Genomic DNA, 22065 nt, shown 5'->3' with positions numbered 1-22065 from the left:
CTACTGAAAAAAACGATTAACACAGTTTTGTAGAGCAGAACGAGCTCTATCGAATGAATATTATAACCTCTTGCAAATTGCAAAATGTCGCTGTAAAAAAAAAAAAATGTCAAAACGCTCCAAACTGATTTCTCAACCTAATACATAACCAAATAAAAATGAAAATTACATTAAAACATTTAGAAAAAAACGAATTCATATGAAACTTATTTTCTTATAGTAAAACAGTACAGCAGAATATCAAAATAATAAAAAAAATAAAATGTTACCTGCGCATCGTCGTTCGCGAATTAATCCCGCTGTGAAATCGAGCGGGCTGAAGTAAATTATGTTTGTTTAACGTTACAATCCTCTTGGGATCAATAATATTCTGATCACAAACGATTATTTATATTTTCTCAAAATATTGTTTCAGTGAATCTGCAATCCCATTTCGTTCGAAATCCAATCCTCCCATCGATTGGAAAAACGCAGTTGGATCGTTGTTTCCTGATAAAACTGTCTGCTTCGTTGACGTAACCGTTCCACGTTTATTCAATTGACACTCGGGATAATTAGCAATAAAAGTAACGTAGAATTCAGACAATTCTACCGAGAAAAATAATTGTTTCGTAATTAAACGATTGAATAATGAAATTTTCTTTGAAATCAATATTGATATTGATTTTCATATTATTTATTTGCTTTCTGGATCTTGACTGGTGCTTCATTACTTCATTATTCTGTTAGGTATTTTACTGTATCGATACACTCTTGTGCTATTATTCTGCTATTATAATATGGAATATGTTACGACTTTATTACTTCGTAATTCCGTTTGTTTATCCCGGCTAATCTGTGCTAATTTATACTATATTATATTACACTCTTCTAGACTGTATTATATTACATTATACTATGGTATACTAGACTATACCGCATTACTATTTTTGTACTACATGGTAGTGTTACACTGTTATATTATTATACTACTGTACTACTACACTATTACACTACCACATTATTATACTACTATACTGCTATACTACTCTACTGCTGTACTACTATACTACTATACTACTGTACTGCTGTACTATTATACTTTACTACTGTATTGCTTCACTACTATACTGCTATACTACCATACTACTATACTACTATGTTACTATGCTACTATACTACTATACTACTATACTACTATACTATTACACCACTATACCACTATACTACTATACTACTACACTACTATATTACTATGATACTATACTACACTACATTACAATACATATACTGCATTCCTACTATGCAGTATATTACTATGCTATAACTGTACTATACTATTATACTGTCGCAACACCACTATAATAGTATACTACTGTACTACCACACTTATATGCTCTTATTTCATTTCACCAAATTTCTATTCCACTATTCAATTTTACCATTATACGACTATACTATTATACTAGAATTGATAAGGTAGTAGAGGTAAGCTCAGAGAATTTTTTATCGCGAGATGCTTTTTCTGCACAGAATTACAACGTAACATATTTACATATATGAAAAGTACAGAAGACTATAATACACTACGATCAAGACAAAATATACCAAAATAGTATAATAAAACCTAAGGTACAACAACAATGATTTTTAAACTGTATCATAAAGCGATTTATCAAAACATCTTTCTATTATTCAAAAAATGATCGATGCGATCATACCTATGTAACCCATACAAAAAATATTACAACAAGAAATATTTAAATCGAGTTAATATTAGATCAAACAGGTAATAGACGAAGTATATAAAGAAGTAATTCACTACATGTCACTTCAGCACCATCCACCATGATATATAACTGTGTATACTTTACCTATACGTACACCTTCAAATATTTATATTCCATCAAATTTTCTTCTCAAAGTAACGAGACTCTTCACGAAACCGATTCCTTTGTCTTCCAGGCCACCGCGATGTTCCAGCGACGAACAAAGACGCAGCTGGTCTCCTCCACATCCCAGGAACGTGTATCGAATCAAAATTCATCGGAGAACCTACCTTGTTATTGGAGTATATCCTAACAGAGTTCTCCTGGATTCAACTCTCAGCTCATGTAAACCGAACTTCCTTCGCGAACTTCACTCGAAGTTGCATGGTAGGCAAAAATCTATGAATCAATCGGTACATTTGATTCACCCATGGGCATTAGAGTTACGATCAGGGACGTCGAAGATGAAGAAGGAGTGAAGAAGGGAAGGAACGAAATCCTAGGGAAAAACGCTAGAATAGGATGAAGCTGAACGAGACGATGGAGCCAGATGCGTCGAACGCGACCGATTTGCCCGGAGATCTACCGCAGATCCTCGTCGATACTGGCCAATCGAATCGTTCGAACGACGTCTATGACCAGCAGAGAAGCCACGACCTCGAGTACGTCCTCCTGTTAACCCTGAAGGCTACGGTGATGGCATTCATCATCATCTGCGCCCTATTCGGCAATTTGCTGGTGATAGTGTCGGTGATGAGGCACCGCAAGCTTCGGGTAATTACCAATTATTTTGTGGTCTCGCTGGCGTTGGCCGACATGCTGGTCGCCATTTTCGCAATGACGTTCAACGCCTCGGTGGAACTGTCCGGAAGGTGGCTGTTCGGATACTTCATGTGCGACGTGTGGAACTCGTTGGACGTTTTCTTCAGCACCGTGTCTATACTTCATCTTTGCTGCATCAGCGTGGATCGGTATTACGCGATCGTGCAACCGCTCGACTATCCTCTGATCATGACTAATTTACGGCTGAGCACCATGCTGAGCGTCGTGTGGTGCTCTCCGACGGTGATGAGCTTCCTGCCCATATTCGCAGGCTGGTACACCACAGAAAAGCATCTTGAGTACCGCAGGAATTATCCGGACGTGTGTGTGTTCCAAGTGAACAAACTGTACGCCGTCATCAGCTCCAGTGTCAGCTTCTGGGTACCCGGCATCATCATGATTGCCATGTACTACAAGATCTACAGGGAGGCTGATCGTCAGGAACGCATGCTGTATCGGTAAGTCATTGCATAATAATCGTACAGGGAAGCTAAGGCTCTAGGACTATTGTCTTCACTTTTTATTATGACACGTTATGCGAGTGTTAGAAATATTTTTTTTAAGGGAAGGTAAAAGGCAAAGGTCAGTATACTTCTGGGGTAAGGAGGTTTAATTCTTACCAAAAGGTATTCTCGCTTTCCCCCTTCCGGGGCCAAATCCTTTAGGAATACTTCCTATTCATAAATGTAACGGCGAATTGCTTGTTTTTTTCATAATCTTGCAAACTAACAAACAAACAGTCCTGCGACATTCGATAGCCATGTCACTTCAAGTCAGTAGCTATCGTGTGTTGTCTTACTCATAAACGTTTCGTTGAGACCTCACGCAGTTTATCCCTATCATAAATCGTTCGAAAGCAAAATAGCGATGGTTAATTACCCTCGACGACCCTCCAAAATACGTTAACGCTAATAAAAGGATTGTGGAAAACACATGCGAAATCTGAGTGTAGACTTGTATCGTTATGGTGATAGGATAAGTTGGAAACTAGTTGACGTTTCATTGCTCTGATAGAGGTGTGAGCAGAGTTTGATGAGAAGAGGAGCATGGGATTTGGAGCTTAGGTTTATGGTCTTCGAGGTCCTCATTTAATTACTGGCACATGGTACCTCGATTTGCAGGATTTGTTGAAAGGATGATGAGATTTGAACTTGTTTCGAGATTTTTGGGATTTGAAGTTCGCAGTCATTCGCTGTGTCATCTCGTTATCGTAGGATTACTTGAAAGTACATGTAATTGGATTTTTAGGAGAAGGTTCTGGAATTTGGATGTGAGGTCATTTATTTACTACGATACAACATACTGTTATCGTACTTGTTGAAATAAATAAAATATAATAGAATTTAAAGTGGAATGTTTTTGTAGCATTATGGTCACCATTTATGTATGTAACATCTTATCATAGTATGATAAATAAATAAAATATAATAGAATTTGAAGTGGAATCGATGTTTATGAGTGTGGAGGGAAACTATCATTTATTTATTTTACAATATCTAAAGTCATAATATTTATAGGAGTAAATGAAATGTAATACAATTCGAAATGAAATTGAGATGTTTGAAGTGTGATGTTGCTAACTACTTAAATGCTATGTCACATCTTCTATATTTGTTGAAATAGATAATATGTGACAGTATTTGAATTAAAATCTAGATTCTTGAATTGCTTGCTAACTACGTAAATGGTTGGTAACTATATTCGTTATATGTATACAGGGTGGTTCACCACATTCTGCCACCTAGATTTGCGTCATTATTATTACTCATAGCAAACAATGTTTCAAATGAAGTTGAATGGTTTTGAGAGGGGCATATGCTTGTGATATATTTTTTTTTGTAGGTGGACGTGTAAAGGACATATGAAGATCATTAATGTTTTTTTAAATGGAATCATATATTTTTTATTCCTTTAGCTGATACTCCTTCATATTCTTTACAAAAAAGTATTAATCTATTTATGCGAAAAAATCATTGGTTTAGGAGATATTTTAATTTTAATGTCTATTTACAAAAAAGGTTCAATGTGGCGACCATTTGCATCAGAACACTTTCTGAATCGAGAAATTAATGACTTACTAACATTCCGTAGTGTATAATCTTTCTGCATGTGTAGCACTTTTCCCAGCTTCAAAATAAACTGATAACATGTCTATCTTTTCTTCTTTAAAATACTTCAATATGAAGAGATAATTCACCGTATTGTCGTATTCATCGTATTAGAGACATAACAGAGACAAAATTTTACTGTTACTCCGTAACAAAAAAAAAACAAAAACTCACAATTCGTTTGGTGACACATGACCTTTCAAAGCATGTGGAAAAACATTTGCTGTTCAGTTAGGGCAATTCATAATATTGACCAGAAAGTCACGATTTCCTAACAAGTTAGAATTAAAATATCTCCTAAACTAATGAATTTTTCACAAAAATAGATTAATACTTTTTTGTACAGAATATGAAAGAGTATCAGCTGATGCAATAAAATATATATGATTCCATTTAAAAAAATATCAATGACCTTCATATGTCCCTTACACGTCCACCTACAAAAAAAATGTACCACCAGCATATGCTCCTCTCAAAACCATTCAACTTCATCTAAAACATTGTTTGCCATGAGTAATAATAATGACGCAAATCTAGATGGCAAAATGTGGTGAGCCACCTTGTATATTTGTTGAAAGTACAGATAACAGTATCTGAACAGGAATCTAGGTTTTTGAGATTTGAAATTACCAAATATTTATTTTATACGTCACATCTCACCATTGCAGGATTCGCTGAGAGTACATATAATATAATTTGAAACGGAATTTAAATTTATTGAAGTGTGAGGTTGATCATAACTTATTTACTAGAACACAACATCTCGCTATGGTAGGATTTGCTAAAAGGCAGGATGATGAGATTTAAATTCGAACCTAGATTTCGAGGATTTGAGGTTGGCCACCATTTATTTACTAGGATGCAGTATTTCACTAATGTAGGATTTGTTGAAAGCTGGGATAATGTGATTCAGGCTCGAAAGTAGGTTTTTGGGATTTGAAATTGATCTCCATGGACGTATAAACGTGTACAAAGAAGATGTAGCGAAAATGAATGATCTAAAATGTGGTTGAAATTAGCTTAATTGCTGACAGTCACACTTCATCAAAATAACAAATTTTACACACTGGGAAAATGTTTAACACCTCTGGCACTAAAACAATTTCTTATAAAGAAGCTATTTATCATTTTATCTTGAAAAATATTATAATTAATCTTTGAAAGTTGCTTTAACAAAACAATATGACAAAAAAATTAAGAAATGTGAAAAAATTGAAAGCAGGACGGTTTTCATAGAAAAATTCAAAACTTTTCTTGATTTTAATAGAAAGAGCTAAAATTTTACATGAATATTCTTCAAATATAAAAGTAAAAATTTTGGTGTTTCAAAAAATGTATTATTAAATTGAAGCTAAACTGGCTGGGGTCGTTTAGTACCCTAGTGTGATCGTTAAGGTTTAACATTAATAACATGATTTTTCCCTTATTTATTTTATATTTAAATTAATATTCGATATTAGTATTCGTATTAATAATACAATTAGTCATATATTATTCTTCTTTAATTTTAAATTCCAATTAACGTTCTCATGACAATTTAATACTATAATCAGATTCAAATTGTATTTCTCTCGTTTTTGTTTTGAACTTGAACGAATACACTTGTGAAACAGAATTGCGCGACAGAATTCATCGACAAAGCAAACCATAGTAAACTCGATAGTACTTCGAAATTGGCTCCATTAAATTTCTTGAATAATTCACTGATTACTGCACTTGGGTTTCCCATCGCGTTAATTATTTAAGCATGCAATTATGTGGAAAGCTTCGTGCTGTATCGAGATTTCGACAGTGTTCAAACACTTGATTAAGTCATATTCCCCCGCTTTAATTCCAAACTACGCTTTGTCACATAATCAATCGTTTGAATTTTGATCGATCGACACGCTTCAGTTTATCGATGAAGGCAAATAGAATTTACAGCAATTTAGCTAAATTTAGATAATTCACTTTTAAAATTCTTTGTTAGAATAATATTTTCCTTTGGCAAAATGCAATATAGTGAATTTAATTGAACTACTTAAACTAATTTATAGTTTGTAGACAACATTAGTAAAAGAACATTAGTAGAGTTTATAGACATTTTTTATTTACAAGAGTATGTGTTATCTTATTTCTAAAATCTTGTATTACTTTACTTTACAAGATATGCTATGTCAATAACATTTTCCTTTGGCAAAATGCAATATAGTGAATTTAATTGAACTACTTAAACTAATTTATAGTTTGTAAACAACATTAATAAGAAAACATTAATAGAGTTTATAGACATTTTTTATTTACAAGATTATGTATTATCTTATTTCTGAAATCGTGTATTATTTTACTTTACAAGATCTGCTATGTTATTCGTAAGATTAGTATGTTTTTGCATAAATACGAATTCCATAAAAACTAAATTAACATCAATTTGAAAAATTATATATAATTTTAGTAATTTATGTTATTACGAGTCGTGTTATTATAATAATATATTATTTGGAGCGTTTATTTCAAAAGTGGGGCAAGTCCATTTTTTTTATCGCAAGATAATGAAAGGTTTGTATGAATTTAAGAATATTGTTAAGCGCTATTAGACAAATTTTTTGTATTTTGTTAGGTAATGAATGTTTATTATTCGACAGCGTTTAAAGTGCTGACTAAGAAAGAAAAATGTTTTATATAATTAAATTGCTTCATTTTCAAAATTAATGGATTATTGTAATCTTTAATTAAACGGATAATATTTCAGTCGTAATAGGGTTCTTTCAATACTAAAAATAAAATAGTGTGCTTTATATAAATATTAATTTGATATATAAGTAACGGTGAAACAATGAAGACAGTTTTTAAATATTACAGTAGAAAATATAACATAACAAAAAACAATTCATTTTTACTAAGAATTTCATTGAAATTATACATTTTCGTTAAAAATTTTTATTACATTATATGTATATTTTGAAGTTTATTTAAAATTGAACATTTTAAAATAATTGTGACTTATACTTGATTGATATAATTAATCTCGCTTTTTTTCTACAAATAAGGTAATATTATATTTTTAGAATTATTTGGTCTTCCTCTTTGTGGCAATAAATCGAGAATTTTAAATTTAACATGTAATTTCATCAAAGTTTCGTATAACATTTTACATGCTACATAATGAAAACAATAAAATTCCTTGAAAATGGCGTGGTTTCATTAGAGTGGTGTTATTACGCAGAACAGTATTTTTATTTTTTTATTGCTACCTATCAGTTTCACTTTTAGATCACAGTTATAATTTTTGTTGAAATTATCCAGTGCCACATTTCTTTTTAACAAAATAAACCATGGCACGTAATTAATTTTAAAACAAGAGTGAAATTGTTGAGGAGTTTTGTGCACCGATACTGAAACGAGAACGGTATCGACTTTGTTGAGTATTTATTAGAAAATGAACTAGAGTTTTCAAGCTGATAGTACAGCCTTGGCAATCGAATTAGGACCACTATTTTTCAGCATTTTACTCGTTTTCCGTAAAATTAGAAAGCCTGGTTAAATTGTAATGACATAATTTATTATTTACTAACATGATACATTACTACTGCACATAACATTATTAACAGATGTTAATATCTTGTATTTGCTAATTTTGTAATGCAAATTTTAATGTTACATGTCAAGTCTGATAAACTAAGGACTGATTTTTTGAAACCTCTGACAGAAAATTGATATTTTAGTCAGAAGAGTAGATTGGTTTCCAGAAAATGTGAGAAATGCGATTTTGTGATTTTAGTAGTTTCAAACCAAAATATTTTGTCATACTTATTTAAAAAATACTCTTTGGACTATACATAAGATGTACAGAGTCCGATTTCGCAATTTCACTTTAAAAACTTTTTAAAAAATGTTTCTATATGTCTTCGTTGGTATTGAAGTTTTAAAAAGTTTTTCTGCTTACTGCAACGCCATATTGGTTTCTACTTATACTCCGTTGGTCGGCGAGGCAGAGAACGCCATTAAAATAGTAAAATATGTTTTTCCAATTACTGCTTGTGAACAGGCTAGTTTATAGTTATAATATATTGGTTAGTTGCATTTTTTTTTATAAACGACATTACAGAATCAGTTTACACTTGTAAATCAAATTACAGTTCGTGGCCACCGAATTAGGACCATTGTTTTTCAACATTTTACACGTTTTCCGTAACATTAAAAGGCCTGAACAACTTGTAATTATATAATTTTTTAAGTACTAACATAATGCTACTGTATGCTATATAACATTATTAACACATGTTAATATCTTGCATTTCCACCCTTTGTTTTAGTGACAGCTTGTATTCGGCATGCTCCGTATACATTGATCATATGCTTTATATCTTCATTATTTTCCCAAATATCTGTAATTCTTTTCAACTCAGATCATGTGGTTGGAGAGTTGTAAACTAGTCTTTTGAGTAGGCAGACATTTTCTGTGACGTTCAAATTCATGCGCTATCGATACTCGAGCCTAACGTAAACGCTCGCACAGCCCTTAATCGCCCATCACCCACGCAATTCATTATCACGATAATAACAAATAGCTATGTATATCGTTATCAGCGTATTTAGTAATAATTTTGCATGACCTAAGATAATTTTCCATATGTGACATAATGTTATAGTCATAAAGATGAAATTTTCTGCGGTCCTAATTCGATGGCCGCGGACTGTACATGATATAAGTACTGAACTACAAAAACATATAATTATATTCATGTATAGTCAATACATTTTTATTAATGTAAACAATCAAAATAATTAGAAATATTATTATTAACAAAAGTGCTAATAAATTGTTAATTATCTAAACTCCTTTGAGCAAATTTACCTTAATAGGAATGTGAACTCTAGAAAACTCTGTTAAAGCTTGCTCGCAGTTAAACAAAAATCTCAAAAGCTTTGTTAGTAGTAAATTCTGAGAAATCTCTAAAACATAGAAGTCTAAAATTCTAAGAAGACTACATTTTGGATGAAATTTAAAATATAAAAACGATTCAAAGGCTTCAGTTTTATGCAAAAATTCAGTAACTTCAATCTCACATACGAAATTCAAATAACCAATAATAAAAGCATAAACCTTAAAAACTATATTAATAAAAATGACCAAAAAGCTTGAACTTTAAGTAACTCCAGATTTTGATTTCATATAAAAGGCTAGACACGGCAGTAATAAAGTTTAAGCTCCACTGGACGTTCAAAAAAACGAGTCATCGAGACAGACACTCAAAAGCTCCATTCTAGTTTGTTCAGAACTTCTAATCCGATATAAAACTCAAAAGCTCCGGTGTTAATGAGTTTTAATAAAAAATTGCCGCATACAGTTTATAGGATTATTCATATCTAGATCAAAAAGCTTCCATATGAAAGTTAAGAAGGGCGAGATATAGAGATTTTAATTCTTAAAAGCTTCATTCTAACTTCCTAAATTTTCTAAAATTTGTAAATTCTAAATTTTCAATTAAATAAAATGCTGAGGTGTTGCTGAATTTTAACAATAAATTAGTATTAAGGTACTTCATAATTACAAGCTACATTCTAAAATCCTAAATTTTCTAAAATTTGTAAATTCTAAATATTCAATTAAATAAAATGCTTAGTTGTTACTGAATTTTAACAATAAATTGGTATTAAGGTAGCATCATACATGTCCAGATCAAAAGCTCTTACATAGTATTCGGAAGAACAAAAGGTAGAGATGGGAATTCAACAAAGGTTATTGGAATATGCAGTGAATATTTCTTTTATTTGTTTTATTTATTGTGTTCGTTTCTCTGAAATCAAATGAATTTATTGAAGCGACTCGAAAGGACGTTCGACGATTCAAAAATTTGAATTAAAGGTGAAAAGACTTTTCTAAAAGCGCAATAAAACTGGCGTCCACATCCTGAGGAAAAATAACAGTTTGTATTCGCCCGATTGGCCCTTAGGTATAACACAGCCTGAGACCGGTACTCTGGAGACAGAGTTAAGGCTTTTCTTTATTGGAGACCTCCTGGTAACTCAACATATAGTTTTATTTTTACTCATTAATTAACAAGGTTCATTCCAGTTTATTAAAAATTTAATAAAAAGTTGAAAGCTCCAGTGTTCATAAATTGTGAAAGCAAATATGCATGTAAAGTTCATAGGGTAAGTCATATTCCGATCAAATCCATATGAAATTTAACAGAGCCGTATTACCCATAAGAAATTAGAGATATGAAATTTCAAAAGTTCCATTCTTGCTTGTTCAAAATGTTTAATTTAATGAAAAGTTCAAAGACTACAGTGTTACGAGTTATAATAACAACTCTTCAGATAAAATTTATGAAATTACATTCCGATCAGAAGCTTTCATATGAAGCTTTCAGAGGAACATGTGAAAATACGAAATCTTGAAAACTCCGTTCTACTTCGTTTGAAATTCTCACTTCAATAAAAAGTTCAAACAATTCGATGTTAGAAAGTTCTACGAACAAATCTCTGCGTCAAATTCATAGAATTACTCGCATTTCGGTCAAAAGCTCTCATATGAAATTTAAAATAGGAAGAACATGCAGATATGATTTCTCCGAAATTCCCTTCTAGTTTGTTCAAAATTTTCAATAGAACATTAAGCTTGAAAGCTTCAGTGTTAATAAGTTCGAAAGTTAAATTTCCACATAAAATTTATTAGAGTGACACATATTCAGTCCACCAGCTTCTATACAAAATTGAGGACCGACAGAGATATGAAGTCTTGTCTGTTCAAAATATTTAAGTCAATAAAAATTTTGTAAAGAATTTTAATAAGAAAACTCCATATTAAATTTATACAATTACAATCACTGAAAAGTCATATAACATTCAAAAAAGCAAAAACATATATCTTCCAGATATCCTCTCGGTTTAGTTCAGTCAAAATTTTCAGTTCAATAAAAAACTCAAAGCCTTCGATGCCAATAAGATCCAAGGGCAATTTGCCAGGTAAAAGTAGGGTCACACATTCGTATCAAGAGTATGAAACTCATAAAAAAGGCACAGAAGTATGAACTCTCGAAAGTTTCCACTTTAATCCATTTAAACATTTGGATTCAATGAGTCCCAAAGTGTGACATTGTTTTTACAATTAAATGGATTGATAAGAGTGTTGTATAAATGAGGTTGGTAAGAGTGCTAAGTGAGTATGATTGAGTTTTTTTTCGGTTGGTACGAATGTAAAAATAAGAGAGAATCGGAGATTACGTGGAGAGAGATGTCCCTTCGATGTGTGGAGTGAAACAAGTTAAAAATATTAAAATTATATCTACTGATTATTAATTACATATTAAATATGAGAAAAACAGTCTACAATATTTTTCTCCTACACAAAGTTCTGAAGCAGATGCAAACAAATATTCAATGCCCTCTGCTGTAATTACCCTGATTTTACTCACATCTACACTGACGGTTCAAAAAACAACTACGGAACAGGAGCCGCTGTTTTCACCCAAGAAGAAACGTCCAGTTATGGTCTACACTCTACATCTCTACAATAGTATCCATACAGCCGAAACGTACGCAATCCTATCAGCTCTTAACCTTGACAACAGATCTCCTCAGTCCAAGTTCATTATCTTCTCCGATTCCCTCTCCACCATCCTGAAAACTCAAAACATAAAATACACCACTGAAATGCACTTAGAAATTCAGGAAAAATATGATAAACTAACCGAAGACAACAAAACTGTAATCATAGCGTGGGTTCCTTCCCACATGGATATCTACGGAAACACCATGGCCGACCTTCGGGCAAAAATTGCAGCGACTACAGTTACAGAAAACCAGTCGATATTAAACACCTCTGCGGACATCAATAATCATATCGCGACACTACTAAAACAATCATAGGACTCTACATGGAAAAAATACTAAGCCAGCTCAACCCATAAACAACTCGACAAATTCTACGATTTGAAAACTAACCCTAACCACAATAGAAGAAATCAAGTGGCAGTAACCCGAATTAGGACCGAATACACCAAATTGACTCACTCATACATACTCGAAAACAGTTCCCCCCAGAAGGTGCGATATATGCAATACAACCATAACCATCAGACACGTAATATTCGAATGCAGAAAATATAACCACGCCAGAAGAAGATTAAACATCAAGAACAACCTCACTAAAGCAACCACATCAACAGCGTATCAAGACACATTACTAAAATTTTGTAAAGCTATAGGAATCCTCACCCAACTATGAAAAAATTATGTCAAACCATCCACTTCCGACCAAAACTTTATCTCCGTAAACTGGTCAACAGTCGTTAATAACCTGAGTAGTTGATGCGACTATAAACCACTATTTAAAGAAAAAAAAAAGAAGCATGAATTTCAAGAATTACTTATGGTCATCTGAAAAGCTTGACTTTCCGTTATCTTCGAACGCGGCCATAAATTGGAGACCAGAATAAAACAGTAATGTCGCGATCATTTCTGGATACTTGTTGCGTCTTTGAAACAATGCCATAAGTTTCGGGTGATTCTCAGGCATTTCGCACGTGACCAGATAACAAATCGTTCAGTCTAGCAAACGATATAACGGTACAATTATTTTGCTCGATTATTATGACGAAAGACTCCATCTTTGCTTTTCCGTGTGGGCGTACGATTTATTCGACTAGGTGGAATATTAAAATTCCTGGCCAGCCAGAACACATAGATCGGCTTACGTATCCGAAGGAGCCGGAAACGACCCCATTTTTCTTATACGACGGCAACGAGGTCACAGATGAATCTCCTGATATTCGACTCTTGCCCACTGCGGGAATAAATGAGGGTCAAATGATACGACGTCGACCAATGGCGGATTAAATTGTTATTCGATCGATTTTGAAACGTTTGAATTTATTGCGGCTTGGTTAACACGCTGCTCCATCAATATTATTGTTCCCGAGAAGATAATCTGCCTTTCGCGGTTTTGCTCTTTTTATTTCATACTTTGAATCGAAATTTGAACTCATGGGACATTTGTAATTTTAATTTTTTTAATTTTGGGACTTTAGGAATTCTGAAATTTAGAGACTTTCAGAATTGGAATTTTGAAATTTTTAAACTTCAAATAGTTATGAACTTTAAACTTTTGAAATTTTGGAACTCTGAGTTTGCAGGTTTTAATTAGAATTTAAAAATTTGGATTTGGGCGTTTAGGAACTTGCAACTTTGAAAGTTAACATTTACAAATTTCAGAATTGTAGAATTTGAACACTTAAAAATTTGTGAACTTAAATTTGAAAACTTGTTAATTTGAAAATTTGAGATTATAGTGTTATAAATAAAATGTGACATGAATAGTATACTATCATTCATTAGAAAATTAACTCATGTCAAATGTCCATAAATAAAACTCTCTTTTCTTTTCATAAATAAAAAACATATGAATTGCACTTTCATCGTTGATGTTTAATTCAATGAACACTTGCGTTTTTTAATTATTAAAAAGAATAGCGAAAGAATGTACGTACTTTATTTCACGAGGTGCGCATTAAACCGGAAACACTACACGATACTTGCGTGTAACGCAACCCAACGAAATAAATCATGTCTGGCATCTTGTTTCAAGACCGGAATTCTCTACGCAAAATTGAACTGTCGATCCGAATTGCGAGGCATATTCAATTACACCTTGCTGTGAGTTACTCTTTCACTAGATGGCAACGATAGAAAAGAACACGATACAGAAAGAGTATAAAACTCCCTTGAAATTGTGTCCAAGAACACGATATCTACATTAAATTGCAGAGAGTTATATTGTTCGAAGAAAATGGGAGAGTCGATACTTTATTTTCGATAGTCATTTCACGACAGTGATTTCCTGAAATTTATCAATTCCAGTATTTTCACAAAATTTAAAAATTGTTACCGTTATAAGTTTTTCGTGTAGCAAGATATTTTATTATAATTTATGATTATAAATAACTTTATATAAATGTAACTAAAGTCATTTATTTTGAACATTTAATACGAATGAGTCGTTTATTTTGAAAATGAAGCAAGTCCAGTTTTAAAAGGAATGAAGATAATGGTAAAATTAGATATTTGGCGGTTCGGTTAGCTATGGTAGGGAGGCTAGGAAAAGTAAAGGAGAGGGAGAACGTTTCGTCCGGGGCCTGCTAGTAGACTCATCGGTAAGGCATTCTAGCAGGCCCTTGCCTTAGACGCGGGGATGTAAGGAAGGGATGGACAGGAACTACATATATGAATAGGAAGGCTCTTTGAGTACTAGCGAGAAAGTCTAGGTCTCGATTCTATGCGCCGTCTAGTGGCGATGAGCGTGGGAGTGAAACCGCCACAGATAAAACTTAATATGATATTTTTATCTGTAAACAATCTATAGTGAAAATAATAGAAATTCCCTCATATTTGAGTGGTAATTTGGATGATTAGTGATGTTGGAAAGATTATTTTGAAAATAGTGTAAGTTCTTAGGTGGAACTTATTTTTAGCCACATATATTAGGGTATTTAACTCCCGTAAATTTTAGTAATACGGACATGCGCTAAACTACGAATTATATAACATTAGTGGCATAACCTCAATATGAGCGAGGATCTGTAGATCTGTTTAGGTATCATTGCTCCAACTGTTCCTGGCCATCGAATAGGACCACGTATGAAAATTTCATTTTTATGACTATAACATTATATTATCATATATGGAAAATTGTCACAGCTCATGCAAATTATTACTAAATACGTTGATAACGATATATACATAGAAATTTGTTACTATCGTGATAATAAATTGTGTCGGTGTTGAGCGATTAAGGGCCGTGCGAGCGTTTACGTTAGGGTCGAGTATCGATAGCGCGTCAGGTGAAATTTGGTGAATGCCATATAAAATGTCTGGTGCCTAAAAGATTAGTTTACAACTTTCCAACCGCAATATCTGAGTTGAAAAGAGTTACAGATATTTGGAAAAATAATGGAGATATAAAGTATATGATCAATATATACGAAGCATGCCGGATACAAGCTATCACCAAACCAAAGTGTGCCAATACAACATATTAACATGTGTTAATAATATTATGTACAGTAGTAGTATATAATGTTAGTAGCTAATAAATTATATCATTACAATTTGAACAGACCTTTCAATTTTACGGAAAACGGGAAAAATGCTGAAAATGTATGGTGGTCGTAAGCCGATGGCCGGGTACTATCAAAATATTGTGCAATACACCGAGATTCAACGGTTTAGACTTGCTTCAGAATAGCTTGAGCAAGTGTAGTATTTTTGTAAAAGTTATAATAATTAATGTTATATCATTTTTAAATAGTAAAGTTCTCTTAGATTTATTAAATGCTGGAGACTTTAAATTAATACTTCTTATCAATTTTATTTGAATATCGCAATTAAGTATTGTGTTTTCACTGATACGTGAATTATTAAATGAATCAGCCTCAGTAAATTTAATACATTATTAATATTTATTAAAGGAAATATGTTTTGTACTCTACGCATTTGTGTTACTAATAATTATGCAAAAATATGATTCTACTTATTTTCAATCGCATCGTAATATCAACATGGCCTAAAATTTTATAATATACTTCAAATCATTTTTCTAATATTAGAAAGTCACGTAGACTTTCCTTTCAGAATGTCGAAGGGAAAGAAAAAGGAAAATAATTATACGCGAAAATATGTTTATGCAGAAAAAGCCTTTAAAATAGGCGCTTCATTCCAAGTTGCCAAGCGAAAAGCGTCATATGGTAAAATTAATACAGCAGAAAAAAACTCACTGTAATCGATTTATTGAATTTATTATAAATAAAGTATTTTTATTCCATCAAATATTACCATCTTGATTTTTTTATGAAACGATGAAAATATTTAAGTTATACATATTCACTCTTTACTCTCGAAGATTTTTGCTGTTTGCAGACAGTAACTTTAAATCTGTCTAGTTGAGAAGTTTAAAGAATTCTTTTGAAATTATTATTTCTCTATCATTAATTTCAACTATTGTCTCCTTTATTGTGATTATAAATCACACGCGTAAGATTATAGATTTAGTTGAAAAATACTTATTTCAACCTACTATATTAAATTGAATGGTGAGCGTGAGTCACGTTTCCGGCGCAAAGCTTTAATATTTGGGACATTAATAATTAATGACTAGAACACGACACGAATACTGGTTAATTACCGGACCATATTGGACATTTTCAGCTTCTAATTAATTTATAACTTATCCTTTCACAAATGTAAATTCTTATTTTATCCGAAGGTAGAAATTTTACCCTCTCGGATAAAGGTATCTATAATTGTACATTGTCTAAATATAAAAGAAATTACAATTATCTCAGCTGCTTTCGGATTCGTTTAACTACTGGTACATTTACCTTACAGGATTTATGAATAAATAAACATATTATATTTGGTCGAACATATAAACTATTTTCGCTAACACTAAAATCATACAATATTTTTTACAAATGATATGAGTAAGGGGAGAATATAAAGTGATATAAAAAGTAATATAATTGAAAGCGATACAAAAAACACAGTAACTCAAAATGTTACAAATAGCAAAATAATTCAAAGTGATACAAAAAACAAAGTAATTCAGAATGATACAAAAAGCAAAATAATTTCAATTGATACGAAAATATTCGGATAAACGCATCTAGCCTTAATTTGTTATTGTCTAAGCATAAAAGAAATTGTAATATATTGCAATACAAGACGTTGCAATTATTTTAAATACTTCCTTAATCATTTAAACTGGTGCATTTCCTTAACTTGTTATTTTTAATTTCACGTGACTACTACAACGTTGTTACAGCAGCTTCCAAGCTTTTGTGCGAAACAGAAATGTTGAACACCTCGGCACAGAAGCTTTCAAGTAATTTTCACGTGTTCTTTCGTCGTCAACAAACGTTTGAATAAGAAGACGAACTTTGTAGTTGAAAATGAGTGGCTTGTTGAATTTTCTACGGAAAGATTAATTCGTTCGTTATAACTAGACGCTGTGCAAGTAAAACCAGCAAATTATTGAACGAGTAGAACGTGACAGTGCTTGATCAGACTCGATGAGGATCAAATCAAATTTTTCCTTTTAACCGGAAATTTAGGAAGGTTTATTACGTAGTTTACAGCGATTTAATTATGATATTACACGTTGGACAGTAAACGTTCGTTCCATTCTGTTCTGCCAAGATTATCTTCCTCTTTGAAACTCAATCTTAATTAACCATAAAATGATACACGAACATAGCTGTATTTTCATTTATCACGTAACTTTATTTTGTGCTAAGAATTAATTATAAATATTGTATTGATTGAATTTTCTTCTGATTCTATAATTAAAATTTGAAATAATTATTCAAATTTAATCGATCATAGATCGATTATACATAGATCGATTAAATTGTAGATTGACTACAGATTAATTACTAACTAAATTTAATTAAGAACTAAATTATCCTTCATCGAATAAATTTTTAGTTAAATTAAACAATATTATTTTTTATTTTTATTGGAAAATTTTAATTCATTTTGTATTCAATACTTATCAGATTGAAAATTAATCGTTAAACAAGGGCTTGTTAATTATTGATCAATTTCTAATTATTGGTTGAAATATTAAGAATGTAAATTTAAAACTCACTTAAAATTCATTGAAATTCTTACTTTCCTCATACAATATTAATTAATATTTAAATTAGTAATTTGGGAAATACTTGTTAGTTTTCTATAAATAAAATTTTGAAATATTTCAAGAATAATCATAAAGATTGTTAAAATACACAAATTACATAAAATTTAAATATTTTTAAATTAATTAAAATCAACTCGAATTCCACCCTTCTCTCATTAGATTGTAATTAATACGTAAGTAAATGATTAAAAAAACACTCATTTTTCTAACGAATAAAACATAACATTTAAAATAAACAAATAAATAAATAAAATTTTGTAATATTTCAATAATAATAATTAACAAGATTGTTAAAAGACACAAATTATATAAAATTTAAATATTTTTAAATTAGTTACACTTAACTTAAATTCCGCCTTTCTGTCATTAGATAGTAATTAATACGTAAATAAATAACTTCAAAAAATATTCATTTTTCTAATGAATAAAACATAATATTAAAATAAATAAACAAATAAACCGATTGAGAATTTTTTAATTTCACCGTATTAAAGAGTAAAATCCCTCCTTAAATCATTCAATGGCAATGCAGATTGAAACAAGAAAAAATGTGTTTGAAAGATGCCTCAATTTGTTGCGACCATGAAGTGGCATATTGAAACTTAATTCACCGTAAAAGTTCGGAATTTATGTTGCCGACAGAACATCGTGTATTAACATTCATAAAAAAAGTTACAAAGTTTCGACTCCAGAGGGAAGTTTCCATTGGCTCCAACACGTGTCCCACGAAACATTATTGTTTCATGGCTTTCGAAGTTTAAAAAGAGAAACAGGCAATTACAACCGGTTATGATATTACACTGAACGGCGTAATTTCGTGAAATATTCCTTCCACCTTGTGCATGTAAATGATATAAAAATGCAAATATCCGAAATAAATTGGTGGAAGTTAATAACTGTCGGAGTCGTAAGTTTTCTGCAGCTGTGTAACGTGTTTCCCAACGAAGAATTAAAAAATGGTAAGATAAGACGTTATCATGCATGATTTAATAAAACCTCTTATTTTCGAGCTCGAAACGTTTATTAAACGTATGCAAAAGCGGTGTCCATTTTCGCGCGCTAACTTTATACTTCGATATACTGCAGTAATTCATTTACTCCTTCGGTATCGAGCATCATTTTGAAAGTTGTGGAAGGGTGGTCTCTGGTCAACATTTTTAGGTTGAATAGCTAAGATGTAGTATATTTAATTAGGAAAATATTTTATTATAGTTTTGTTATTGATTATATTTGATAATAATTTGATTAGGAAAATAATTATAATTTAGAAGTATTTTATAATATCCTTCATTTTTTACATAATTGTTAAAGAATAAATCTGTAAGTCATACATTTACTATTTTTGAAATAATGCTTCAATTAACATTCCTGAATCCTCAAAATAATAACTTTTCTAAAATTTTATTATTTTGGATATTTGAAATAAAAATTAACATTTTAACGATTTTAATATAACAACTTTTAGATTACTTAATTGTACAATATATTGAAAATATTTTTAAAAATTTGGTCTTTTAAAAATGAGTTTGTAATAATGTGCAAATTATTTGAAAAGTTATTCTTAAAAATATTATTTTAAAATTTATTTTTAAATATTTAAATTGAAATGACAAAAAATTGATTTTTAAAATAAAAATTTTCAAATTACTTTAGTTCTTTGATACTTTTGAATTATTTCCAAAAATTAAATCTTTTAAAAATTATTCCAAAAATTATTTTAAGAATTATCTTTAAAACATATATTCTTTAAAAGTAAATAATTGAAAAACCAAGTATATAAATTAGAATTGAAAAGAACTATTTTAAAAAATAATTTCTAAATTATTTAATTATTTAATTTGTATTTAATTATTTTGAAACATTGAATCTTTCAAAAATTACTCCTATTTTAAAAAATCATTCTAAAATAATTTGAGAATTGTTTTAAAAATAATTTCAAAAATTATTTTTGAAAACAATAAACAAACACCAATTTAAATTAAAATTATAAAGTATTAATTTCTAAAATAATAATTTTTAAATTACTTAATCGTTTAACCTTTTTTCTTATTTTAGAAATAATAAATTTGAATGTTGTTGGGATTTTATTATAGGCAAAAAACTACTTTGTTATTTTTTATAATAAACTCTTTGTTTGTAAAGCGTCTTTAAAGTACGCCGTCCAAAAAACGACTGCAAGTTGCGAACAGTTCGCGCGCCGTAAATTACCGAACATTGCCGAATCATTCCGACCGACCCATATATGTACATTGCATATGGTAGATATGCAGTTATTCTTTAACGTTTCTTTTTAACAAACGTTTTATACTCTATATTAAGAAAAGTACTCTATATTAAGAAAAACAAAGCATAGGAAGAGGTTAAATCAGTACAAAGTGTTTCTGCTGATTACTCATTTTTCTTTACTTTCAGTACTACAATACAGTACACCATTAATATTGTTGGAAATGTCCACCTTGTTGCTGCATACACATGCTCTATGAATTAATAATGTTTGCAAGTGTAAACTGTGATTTTTAATTTATCAAATTCCTCAACAATCTTCTGTTTCAAACGACTAATGCTTGAAATATGTTTGTAAATTGTGGACACCCCTTGCCCCGTTGTACTCCGATTTCCAGCCCACTCTGTGTACAATCATATATCTATAAAACGAATTATAAAACACATTTTTTCATTTTCCAGATATTAAATTCTTCAATCAAAAAACTGTTACGTTTCATTCTTCTAATCTCTCCATTTGCTAATTCATTACCGGGCACAATTTATCTTTGTTTGTTCGCTCTTATTCGGTAATTTTTCCACGTTTCTTGCGGAAAATGAAACGTCTGGAGAGAGAGTACATCCTATCCCAAGGGGTTCCTATAAAAAGATCTATAAGGTTTGAGGTTTCGCTTAATGGCGTGTCAGCCCGTGATTTTGTTTTCTTTCCTTCGGCTGCGGTTTGTTTGGTCGACGTTTATTCCCCTGAATGGGGAAACGCGAGAGATCCACGTCGATTTTTCATCGTGCTCGAGTAATTCACGCGCTAACAATAAACGCTCTCAAAGGAACCACTCGAGCGGATAAATTTTATAACCGGGTTTCAATAATTAGAGGTCACTCGATTGATCGAACAATTCATGCTTTATTATTACTCTCTGTCTTACCGAACAGATCTAATTATTCGGGAGAAGACTACGACCTTGAACTTCAGCCCCTGACGTTTCACGAATAAATCAACGAGCTTTCGAACGCGGGAAGCTTCCAAGTAATGGGATTACAAGTTAACTTTCGTTCGAACAAGAGTGTCGATATCAAAGTCCTAAAAACTTGATCCTTTACCTTCACGTCCCTTCTTCTTTAAGTATCGCGTGTTCGGAACTTGTCTTTTAAAGATCCAACTTCTGTGCTTCACGAATGAAGCATCCTAATTTTATGGAGTCGTTATAGAATACTAATGCCGCCCATCTCTTTTGTAGAAGTTTCGTAATTAATTTTCATCACCTGTCGCTTTGACATTTTTAAATTTTTGATGGTTAGTATTTCACTATTTCAAGTTTACAAATCTTTTCATTTGTGGATTTTAAAAATTTGAAAACGAAAATTTCAGAATTTGCAAACTGCAAATTCTCAAAATCTCAAATTTTTAGGTAATCAAATTTTAAAATTCTAAAATTCTAAAATTCTAAAATTCTAAAATTCTAAAATTCTAAAATTCTAAAAT

General features: G+C 31.2%; 1 protein-coding gene across 1 annotated transcript in view; it reads left to right on the top strand.

The window, feature by feature from the left end:
* The window catches only part of LOC100879688 (octopamine receptor beta-1R), a 108735-nt gene that overhangs the window by 10446 nt on the left and 76224 nt on the right, over positions 1-22065 (top strand). The window contains exon 2 of the mRNA XM_003706495.3: positions 1945-3028. Coding sequence (XP_003706543.1) covers positions 2271-3028 — 758 coding nt within the window. The 5' untranslated portion in view covers positions 1945-2270. The remainder of the gene's footprint in view (positions 1-1944; positions 3029-22065) is intronic.

The sequence above is a fragment of the Megachile rotundata genome, chromosome 15 (genome assembly GCF_050947335.1).
Source record: "Megachile rotundata isolate GNS110a chromosome 15, iyMegRotu1, whole genome shotgun sequence".
NCBI classification, from domain to species: domain Eukaryota; kingdom Metazoa; phylum Arthropoda; class Insecta; order Hymenoptera; family Megachilidae; genus Megachile; species Megachile rotundata.
The sequence above is the reverse complement of the archived record's forward strand: the minus strand, read 5'-3'. Positions and strand labels throughout refer to the sequence as shown.